The sequence below is a fragment of the Triticum urartu genome, chromosome 1 (assembly GCF_003073215.2).
Source record: "Triticum urartu cultivar G1812 chromosome 1, Tu2.1, whole genome shotgun sequence".
Lineage (NCBI taxonomy): Eukaryota > Viridiplantae > Streptophyta > Magnoliopsida > Poales > Poaceae > Triticum > Triticum urartu.
The window spans coordinates 27,715,178-27,726,174 of NC_053022.1; the positions used below are offsets into that span (position 1 = coordinate 27,715,178).

The 10,997-nt window shown below is 47.7% G+C and overlaps 1 protein-coding gene and 2 long non-coding RNA genes across 3 annotated transcripts; 1 reads left to right on the forward strand and 2 right to left on the reverse strand.

Moving 5' to 3' along the window:
• The first annotated feature begins 1,856 nt into the window (after positions 1-1,856).
• LOC125544430 lies at positions 1,857-5,263 on the forward strand. Its single transcript, XR_007299459.1, has 3 exons — positions 1,857-2,395; positions 3,239-3,520; positions 4,995-5,263. It is a non-coding gene; the product is annotated as an uncharacterized LOC125544430 (long non-coding RNA).
• Positions 5,264-8,166: 2,903 nt separating this feature from the next.
• LOC125545146 lies at positions 8,167-8,614 on the reverse strand. Its single transcript, XR_007299928.1, has 3 exons — positions 8,541-8,614; positions 8,328-8,453; positions 8,167-8,232 (listed from the first exon to the last, which is right to left on the reverse strand). It is a non-coding gene; the product is annotated as an uncharacterized LOC125545146 (long non-coding RNA).
• Positions 8,615-8,891: 277 nt separating this feature from the next.
• On the reverse strand, positions 8,892-10,332 carry LOC125532635. The gene is made up of 5 exons (XM_048696622.1): positions 10,002-10,332; positions 9,719-9,920; positions 9,413-9,616; positions 9,156-9,329; positions 8,892-9,074 (listed from the first exon to the last, which is right to left on the reverse strand). Exons 1-5 carry the CDS (start codon positions 10,274-10,276, stop codon positions 8,892-8,894), a joined length of 1,038 nt encoding a protein of 345 aa, XP_048552579.1. The 5' UTR covers positions 10,277-10,332.
• Positions 10,333-10,997: the final 665 nt, after the last annotated feature.

Sequence of the window (10,997 nt, forward strand, 5' to 3'; positions counted from 1 at the left end):
ACGGAGATCCCTGGTGGTGGCACTCGAGTGGGAAGGACGTGACGGAGCAGATACAAGTTCATATGGGGGAAGCTAGGGAAGTGATGGGACGAAACATACCATTTCTTCTCGACCCCCCTCCCTTAATTAAAGCGGGGAGGGTCAAAATGGTTACATGCCCAAGACGTCCTCACGACGTAGCCAGCCCAAGCGTCGACGTGACAAGATGTGTCAATAGCCCTTCGACTCTCTGTCCTGCTAATGCCATCAATGCCATTTCCCTCCTCGCGGAATTGAAATGAACCCCACCAACAGTGCGAGGTGTTTGGAGGCTAAACCTCTAGAAGACCGTGCGTCATGGGGGAGGGGGGCACCTTTCCTTTGATCATGGCAGCGGAGCTCGAGGAGTTAGGATGCCACCATTTGACGGAGCACCACAGAGGGAGCAAGATGACAACAAGTCCTATTGCGTCCTGCCTAGGACCGCGGAGGGACAAGTAGACACTTGGGGGCTACTAATGAGGAATCCAAAGACCAAGGTGCCCCTGCCCCTACCCTTGAAGGATGTGCGGCCATGTTACTAGGATTCTATGGCACCCCGAGATCCCTCTCTCAAACGATCAAAGGGAGAGATTTTGTGACCTGAACTCGATCGGCTATACAAGGCGGGTTAGGGACCCCCACGGGGGAAGGTAGAGAAACCCTAGGGCTTACTTGCTTTCCAAGAACCCCTCACTTGGCCCCCAAGGAATTAGGATTTTAATATCTAAGATCTTGTCGGCGATCCTCGAGATCTTCGGCGACCACCATAATGCAAGAGATAACAAGACAGGAGTAGGGTCTTACCTCCCCATGTAGGGCCTGAACCTGGGTAAACCCATCACGTCTTTGCCTTACTATTCCAATCCACCGTGTGGTCGCCATTGCCGGACAAATTGTCATGCAATGATAGCACGATCAAGACAAAATTTCGACGCTACCTACTCCCCCTGCCCCCCCCCCCCCCCCCCACCCCCCCCGCCCCCCCCCCCCCCGCCAACAGGCCCATAGCCCAAGGCCCACTCGCCCAGGCTCGCCAAGCCTCGACCCCTACAGGACCGGGAAGTCCTCCTCCCCCAACACACCACCGCCGCCGACTTCGATGTGGACCTCGGTTTTGTAACCCGACTCTGTTGTAGCCCCGCCTAAATTGTCTTTGCCGAGAGAGTATCTGGTGCATCGGTGCTTGTGGTGCTACCGGTGCACCGGGTGTCGTAGTGCGTTTAAAAATGTTTAAAAACTGAAAAAAAAATATAGTACATTGCCACAACACCGGTCTATGTTGTCACAAAAATCCAACTCAAAATTCAAAACATTGCACGAGATACAAAAAATGGGAAATTTGGCAACAATGTGATGATGGACCAAATCTAAAGCCCAACTTATGTTATGTACTCCCTCTGTAAAGAATCATAAGAGAGTGATCTAAAAGCTTTTATATTTCTTTATAGAGGGAGTACTATTTAGTGTCAATTTTTGTACCTCGAGCAATGTTTCAAATTTAGAGTTGAAATTTTACGACAACACAGACACTACACCACGACACCACATTCCCTACAGACGTGTGTTGGGGAAAGTACAACATACCATCAGACTGTCGGTCGGGAAAACTTGTATCAGACTGTCGGTTGGCAATACAAACATGTAGCATCTAATTGTCGGTCGGGAATACTTTACTATCCCACGTCACATTATCGGTCGGGAACGCTTCACTTCCCCTTGGATTGTTGGTCGGCAATGAACGCCGACCGATTGTCTGCGGGTACTGGGCCGGCCAGGTAGCTGCGCGCGGGGGGATGAAAACTTGGCGCGGAAACAGCCCACTACGCGAAAAATCCCTCCTTTTCTCGTCCTGCCTCCACCCCGTTCCACAGACTGCCCCCAAATCTCGTTCTGCCTCCAAACCTAAATCCTCCACCACCGCCGCCGCCGCCGCCGCTCGAGCCCTCTCTCGCCGCTCATGCTCTCTCCCCGTCCGGCTACGTGCTCTCCTGGCGGCGAGTCTGTAGCCCCGTCTCCCGCTCGTTCTCCAGTGTCTCCACCGCCGACCCCACACCATCCTGCCACGGCCACGCGCTCCACTGCTGCTCCCCGGCTAGTGCTCTCTCCGGCCAGCCACCACGCGTAAGCTTCCAGCGAGGCTGACGCCACCCTGCCTGGCCCGTACTCCCCATTCTCCACCGTCGTATCCACCATTGCCATCGAAATAGTACAGAAGAGATCTTGGCGCCGGCGAGAGGGGGCTCGGGATAGGGCTAGTGAGGGGCTTTGGATATAGAGGAGAAAAGATGCCCTCGGTTCCTCCCCTTTCGGCCTTCCCCGGCCGGATCTGCTCCCCTTCATCCACCCCGCCTGAATCCCCGAGCTCCTCCCTCAGGTAGTTCCTCTGCTCACCTCTCTTCCCCTGCTTGTGCTGCTGCCTACTTGCTGCTTGCTACTACTGCGTGACCGTGTGCCTGCTTGCTGCTTGCTACTGCTCCTGTGGTGCTTGTTGCTTGTGTGGTTGTGGTGTGCTAGCTGATTTTCTGCCGCGTGTGCTTGCTGTGGTGTGCGGTGTGCTGCTAGCCAAGGTTGTGCTGCTGAATGTTGATGTTCTACTGCCTACTGATTGGTGATTAATCCAATTTCTTCCTTGGAAATAGCATTAGGCAGTATACATGTCAATAGGTTCTCCCCTTGAAAACTGAAACTTTGCTACAAATTGTAATTCTGTTAAACCTTGTAAGCAATGAACTGTACATTATCTGAGACAACTTTATATGAAGAGACTAACAAAAATATTTTGTATACCACCAACAGGTAAGAAGTGGCATTGAGCTAAACATACTTAATAAGAGGAGAATATAGACACTGATTTATCTCTAGACATGGTTCAGTCTTGCTGTTACACTCAAATGTTTGTAAACAAAACTTTTTCTTCGGGACAGGTGAAAAATAATGTGTTCTTTTCAGAAGAGTACAGATGAAATTGTGTTGCTGTAAACAAATAAGGCGGACCATCTAATACAACATTGTTTCAGAATATGTGGTTTTGGAATGATTATTCCATTTTTTCTTATGAGACCTGGGTAACAAGATAAAAGTTTCTTAGATGGTATACTATTCTGTTGATTCTTTTCCCCTCATCTTTTACATTTTACGATGCTATTTACTGCTTAGCAAATGCTTTTGCCGCTACTGTTCTTAATCATCCGAGTTCTTAGTCCTTTCATTTATGTAGGAATGTCTGAAGAGAGTTATCCCCTATGGGCACATGGATATTGCATAATCAGTCTTTTCAAGGGAATAATTTGCCTAAAGAAGGTGAAGCAATCAGCTAAGCAATGAAACTGGAGTCAAGTAAAGAGAAATATTCCAGTCGCAATCAAGAGGTGAATCGTAAACATTCTGAAGGAGACAAGTCATCCACCCATCCAACAGAAAGTGTAGACAGTTTAAAGCTAACAGCACTTGATCTGGGCAATAACAGCGCATCAGTTTCATCTAGTTCTGACATAAGAAGGTAACGCACTTCTATGTTCCACTGTACATCTATTTTTACATGTATGTCTCAATCACTATGTTTCTAGTCTTCACTGTGTAGGTATATGTCTCTTGCAAGTGTGCTATTTATTGCAGTGGCATACTCGTGGATGCTTCTACTATGCGCACCTTTTTTTTTGAGGGAAAAAAAATGCCTATATGGCTTGTCTATGCGCACCTTGCTTTGACTGACTTTATTGCTTGTCTATCTAAGGCCTATATATAATTGTCGGCGTATATTATCAAATAGTGTTAGGCACATTTGCTTACCTATTTAAGACAACATGGATTCTTTTTTATTACTGCTCTGTTTTATAAAAACTGGCCGTTTGTTTTCTATTTTTATCTTGGCACATATGTTGTCTCCTTGGTTGACTGTTTATTTAGCCTGGTTGACTGTTTCTAGCAACGCTGGAAAAAAACTGCTTTTAGCACATGGGTATGTCGTGTGTTTATGATGATAAAGCAGCCAATATTAATTTGTAAATGTCATGAGCGATAATTTCATGTTTTTAACTTTTGGATGGCAATACAAATTGCACCTCGCTCACGCTGGTGCTATTACGTGTGCCAACCGGACTACTGCTTTTTTTTCCTTAATCGTGTTTGGCTCCCGTCGGACTACACACTTTTTTCCCTATGATTGTAACCGTGTTTGGCTCCAGCGTAAACATATATCTGTTTGTACGTGACAGATTGTACCCAATAGATGTTCTACGTAACTTTGTTCATCTCTTTAGCTCAGCCGTTATAATTAAAATCAATGGATACTATTTTTTTTAGCATTTGTGGATTAAGGTGATGGCTTGTTCTTCTTCTATTTTAATTATATAATCGATACCTACACCTCTACATTTCCAATTGCAGTCTGGAGATTCAAATTTAGATATGAAAACTATATGGGGTTTTCAATTCTTCGGGAATGTTACTACATATATTTTTACAGGTTTCTCTCTGAGGCTAATTTCAATTTCACACCATCCTGGGTGGTACTGTGCATGTAGTACATGCTCTGCTTCATCTTCTTTTTGCTCAAACCTCCATCTGTCAAGTTCTATCGCGAAAAAAAAACAGCTACATAGATATCACCGGTAGGGGCCTGACAAAATGTTACATATCTCAGTTTTGTCATTTAAACCCATTTGATGTCTCTATCTTCATAACTCTGTCTTGCTCTACCTTCAGATAGCCATAAACATTCAGTTCAGAGCTGGATATTGTTTGCTGCTATAATCATACCTACAACACAGTTCTACATTTCTAATTGCAGTCTGGATATTCATATTCAGATATGAAAATATATGCTCTTGTTTGCAGCCCAATGCAGAAAGATACCAAGGGTGCCTCCTTCCCCGCTAGTGATAATGAATTCTCTTCAGTTGAAGGCAGCTTAGAGAAAATATCATGCTCTCCAGCTATGGTGTGGAATATTAACTTGGGATTTTGACTTGCAGATATTCAAGCTGGAGGATGTGGCGATGGGAATATGGATCAATGAGATGAAGAAGGAAGGCTTTGATGTCAAGTACGAGAATGATGGAAGGATCTTGGTGGGTATCTAGTTGCCCATTACCATGTGCCTCTAGGGCAAATTCCAGAAAACAAAGCGACATATTTTTTGCTCTCAAACAATGAACCATAATGTTTGCTCTAGTTAATTAATTAAATTAGTTTATGTAAAATTTGGATGTGAAAAGTAATGAATGTGTGTTATTATTGTTTGCTTTCTGGTTAACGACATGCACGTTACTGTAATGAATTTTCTAAGTTGATTGATATTCCGTTGATAACATGAAATCTAGCTATATGGGAGGGCTAATGCTAGGCCCACCAGAATGTTGGCTGGGAAAGAATGCCCTGTGTGATAGTTGGTTGGGACAGGCCCATAGCAGCCCCAACGGATTGTCGGTCGGGAAAGAATATTGTGTCAGATAGTCGGTCAGGAAAGGCCCATCACAGCCCCAACGGATTGTTGGTTGGGAAAGAATACCGTGTCAGATAGTTGGTCGGGAAAGGCCCATGGCAGCCCCAACGCATGTTGGTTGGGAAAGAATACTGTGTCAGATAGTCGGTCGGGAAAGGCCCATGGCAGCCCCAACGGACTGTTGGTCGGGAAAGGCCCATAGCAGGCCCAACAGAATGTTGGTCGGGAAAGATACATCATAGCTGACAACCAGTCGGTCGGGAAAGGGTTTCCCCGTCTGGACTTTCCCCAACAGACAGGGTCGGTCGGCAATAGGCTTTCCCGACCGACTGTCTATCGGCGTAACATGTATTCCCGACCAACCTGGCTGTCGGGGATGTAGTGTTGTGGTGTAGTGAGACTAATGTTGTGTGAATGTGCTATTTTTTCAAAAAATCCAAACATTTCTAAACACGCTACTTTGTTTGGTGCACTAGTAGCACCACAAACATCGGTGCGCCAGATACTTTCCTTGTCTTTGCCTGCCCGCGGCGCCACCCAAGGACCACACGCGCACCAACAAGATGAAATAAGGTCCCACGCTCCTCTCCATCATGTCACACAATAAAAAGATGCACATAGATAGATACATGGTCTAAATCATCCAAAGAGTGAGATGGAACAAGATAGTTCTTCCCCAAATCCTAGGACAACAAGGGCTTGAATCCATAGAAGGATATTCCCTAAGAAGAGGTCTTGAATCCCTGAGGATCTTCTCAAATGAAGTGTCTCTTTCTCTCTCTCAAGAGGAGTCCCACAAGGGAAGAGATACATAAGCTAAGCTCTAGCGTAGTTCTAATCTTAGCTAACCCTAGAAATAAGGAGGTAAGGTGAGGGGGGGGGTCTATTTATAGTGCTAGTCGCGAAGGCGAAGTGGGAGAGAGATACAAAGTCAAAGGCCCGTGGCTGCACACAGGCAGTTACTGGATGTTCGGTGGGTGTCGAACGTTCGATGGCTCGGGAGGGTCCAGGCATCCGGTGCGCGTCGGGCTTCCGCCAGTTTGCTTCTGGTCATGTGACGCCGGATTTCTGGGAGATGTCGGACTTTTGGCGGCTGGGACTGATCGGACGTCTGGCCACTGAGCACTCAACCGCTGGCCTTTTGGTCGGCTGGGCGTGGTCGCGTCGAACATATGTTGACTTTTTTATCTATCTACGTGTAGAGAAGATGATTCACCTTTATGTATGTGAAGTAGATGTGGCACGTGTCACCTGTCAAACGGGCTCTTGACATGGTTATGTCTGTAGGATGCTCCGCATCACCGAGTGTGTGCTCATTGTGTTTTGTATCTTCTTGATGCTCATTGTGAGTCAATAAAAATCCACTCTTTATACAAAAACTAAGATCAATTACTTAAAAAACGTGTACTCCCTCCGTCCGGAAATACTTGTCGGAGGAATGGATGTATCTAGACATACAGCTGTCCGCATGCTTTTTCCTTCTTCTCCATATGACATGCATCGTATAAAAAAAGAAAATACACTTGGCTTGTGTTTTTCTTTGGAGAAGATGTGGCTTGTGTATTTTTCTTTTTATTCAAGATGTGGCGTGTATTTGAAGAGGCAAATTTCGTGCATAGGCGCGGTGGGTGAATCCAGATTTGTGTTCCGTATAAAGCGGAAGGAGTGGGCCCGAGGCCGCCGCCCATAGACACTACCGGACTCGCGGGCTATGCCTACGGCCCAGGGCCGTCGGCATAGGTCCTCTGCCGTCGGCATAGATCTATGCCTACGGCCGCCGTCGGCATAGCCCCGTCGGCGTAGATCACGTCAGCGTAGATGTGTCAGACCGTAGGCGTAGTATAGCCGTCGGCATAGGTGTATATGCCGACGGCCGTGGGATAGCTGTCGGCATAGTTTAGCTGTCGGCGTTGTTTTCCGTCTGACGGCAACGGACGGCGCCGTCAACAGCGCGATTCAGGAGACGACACGTGGCGGGATTCAGGAGATGACACGTGGCGCAGGTATGCCGACGGCTTGGCCGTCGGCATAGATGCAAATCTATGCCGACGGCCTAGCCGTCGGCATACCTGCACCACGTGTCGTCCCCCGGCTTCTCCTGGCGGCAGGGCTATGCCTACGGCAAAGCCGTCGGCATAGATTTCCATCTATGCCGACGGCTTTGCCGTAGGCATATGTCTGCCACGTGGCAGCTCCTGGTTTCTCCTGGCAGCAGGGCTATGCCTACGGCAAAGCCGTCGGCAGAGTTTGCCACGTGGCAAGCCCTGGTAACTCCTGGGCGTATATATGCCGACGGCTTTGCCATAGGCATAGTTTTTTTTGTTTTTTTTTATTTTCCCTGTTTTCTCTTTTCCAATTCATTTGACAGCATTTCAAAACAGAACAATATGAAATTATGCAGAAATATGACAATTCATCATGTGAACATACTCAAGTTCATCTAAACATACTCAAGTTCACCATCATCATCTAAACATACTCAAGTTCATCACATCATCTAAAGATCATCACCGATGGAAGTTCATGAACATAAAAGTAGTGCAAGACATGAAACATGATAAAAGTAGGAATATGAAAGGCATGGCACGATGGCCACATGCACGGAATCATGAAGCAAGAGCACCCCCGCCAAAAGCACCACCTCCGCCATAACCACCACCACCTCCGTCAAAAGCACCACCTCCGCCAAAACCGTCATCGCAACCACCACCACTCTGCCAGATCGGAGTGACTGGGGTCGACGGAGCAGGAGTCGAGCCACCGGTCCCCTACATGTTTCAAAAAAGATTCTAACGGTAAATATGATATGATAGTGTTTCATGAACAAGAACTAGTTTGCTAGTAGTTAGGCAAATGTACTAACCGAACCATCACTGCCTAGTGCCACCCATTCATCGAACGTGGGCACGTGTGGGGGTTCTCCCGCAGGTGGTGGTGGGGGTCCCATTTGTGGTGGATCCGTGCGGTTAGTCCAAGACGCCAACATAGCCTGAATGTTAGTTAAACAAGCAAACTAGAAGATCAGAAGGAATGAAAGTGCAAAAATTTAGGTTGGTTTTAAGAGGGCAAAACTAACCGTCATCATCTGACGGTTGTAATCATCGTTTGCCTTCACTCGTTTCAAGTACTCCCGCACCTCGAGATTCCTATGATCGACAAACTCCTTATATGCCTACATAATTTAGGTTGTTTCTAAGTGAGCAATGCTGAAAATAAACTGAGAATGCAAGATAGAAAAAGATAAGGAGGAAGTACTTACAGCATGCTGGCGGGCTAAGGGAGTCTGTGAACGCCCCGTACTCTCTAACTGGCTCGGGTTGCTAGCCCGAAGCCGTGTGTACGAGATCGAAGGAGTGATCAAGCCATCGAAACACGGATACCGGCCATTCTTCTTCCCCTGGATGGCCACCACCGCCGTGTCGTCGATCTAAGACTGGGCGACCTCAGCAACAGGAACATCTGGATGCAACTCCTGATAGTGATGAATGTAAGACCCCAGGTGCTCCTCGGTCTTGCCATAGTACTGGCTCTCGCCCTCCTTGCGATGACTCCACTCGCGGGCCAGCTTCCACGACTCCATGTCTGAGAGCGGCCTCTTCAACTTGTCCTCCTACAACGTCAAATAGAAGTCAGACATACATAAGAACATGACGTAAAGAAGAACAAAAATGCATCATGCACATAGATATACCTTCATGGCCTTGAAGCCCCAGTGGTTCCTGTTTCCTTGGCCGTGTGTCCCGTCGTCTCCACGGTTAGCCCGGGCCTTGATGCTCTTGGCAGCAAACTCTGCATCGGCGCCGAGCCACCTATCCACCAAACTCGCCCATCCGTCATGCCTTCCATAGCACCAACGAGGAACAACCTATGCAAATTTTGAAAGCATGACATGTGAGCACGAAACATATAGTTGACTGCTTGAAACAATGAAAAGTTAGTAATAGTTACCATCATGAACTGCTCCTTGCTCAAGGTAAGTCGTAGCTTCTGCGCTTGAGTTTTGGGCATCTTTTGGTGCAAGTAGTAGTGGTAGTACTGCGAGACGGCAACCCAGCGCACCTCGTACTGCAACTGACGAGCTTTCTTCTTTGCAGCCGCAAGCAAGACCACGTCGGCTCTGGCCTTGTGCTCGTCAAGAACTCTATAGAGTTGCTGCAATCATGCAAAAACCAGAAGCAAACAAGGCATGAGTTGAGTGATTCAATGATAAACTATGAACGAAACTGAAGACAAGTGATTCAGAAGAGAACTTACCCAAAATTTGGTGATCACGGCCTTAGCGGTCGTCCCGTACTCCGCGTTGCTGCAAGCCTCGTAGTGGGCCCAGCTCGTGGCCAAAACCCGCTGCTGCGGGTCCCTGTCTGGCCGCGGGCAGAATAGGCCAGGCCAAAACTCCTTCAACAGGACAGTGATAAGGCCGTTCGGTTTACGGCCCTTTCCGTGAAGGATCCAGTTTCTGCAAAAGAATCAAATGATTGCCATGTGTACAATAAGAAAATGTTGTCATGTGTTGAAAATATGATTGAGAGGCACTTACTCTGTCCCCACAGGTTCAATGAGCCACTTGTGCTCCTCGATAGAAGGTGGTGTAGGTAGTCCGGCATTACCACGCAGCCACCCCTGCGAAGAACCCGGTGGCAAGTCACCCCACAACGCGGGATCAACCTCCCCTCCACCCTCCTCGGCCTCCTCCTCACCCTCCTCCTCGGCCTCCTCCTCCTCCTCACCCTCCTCCTCGGCCTCCTCCTCCTCGCCATCAGGAACATACTCCTCCTCCTCAGACTCAGAAGGTGCCTCTGTATAGGAGGGCATCGAAGAAGACCCTCCTATTTCAGACACGGCCCGGAGTTTTTTGCCCCGGTTGCCTCTCCCCCACCTCCTCCTCCTCTAGGGCTCCCCCACCGCTCCTCCTCTAGGCCCCACCGCCTCCTCCTCTAGGGTCTCCTCCCCCGACCCCTCCACCTCCCTGTGAGGTGTCATCCTCGCGTAGTCGGGAGGGAACCTTGTGGGCTCGTCCACTCCGAGTAAGTCCTTTAAATTTACTGAGGAAACTAGCGCCGCTGGACTTGCCCATGATTATTAAACCTGCATTGAGAAGAGAATAAACAATTAGTAAGGATATCAATTAAACAAGCATACAGGAAAAACATTAATACCAGAAGAGCACATTAAGCATACTATTGTAATGATCATTAAAAGAACTTACATTTTCTAGAACCCATATGAATCATCACTATTGTAATCTATTTGTGGACCGGTCTCATCATCACTATCACGCATATCTTCTTCGTTGTCTGACGGAGGTGGAGGCTCTTCCTCATCGTCAGCGTCTTCATTTAACTTTTCAAGCATAATTATGTCTCTTTGATTCACAACTGCCTCACCATCAATCCGTGCGTCGTCGTCGTTTGGGTCCAGGTCAACATAACCCAAGTCATCATCCTCGTTGTTTCGGACCACGTCATCATGTTCCTCTTGATAGAACACTCCCTCGTATGTCATGGGGTTTATGTTGTAGTAATCATCATCGTTC

Excerpts from the sequence above, each read along its gene's own strand:
- LOC125532635 (XM_048696622.1), bottom strand. The coding sequence starts at position 10,276 with ATGCCCTCCTATACAGAGGCACCTTCTGAGTCTGAGGAGGAGGAGTAT. Across the intron at positions 9,617-9,718 it reads CCGTGATCACCAAATTTTGG|CAACTCTATAGAGTTCTTGA; the intron begins GTAAGTTCTCTT and ends GCATGATTGCAG. Across the intron at positions 9,330-9,412 it reads GCAAGGAGCAGTTCATGATG|GTTGTTCCTCGTTGGTGCTA; the intron begins GTAACTATTACT and ends AAATTTGCATAG.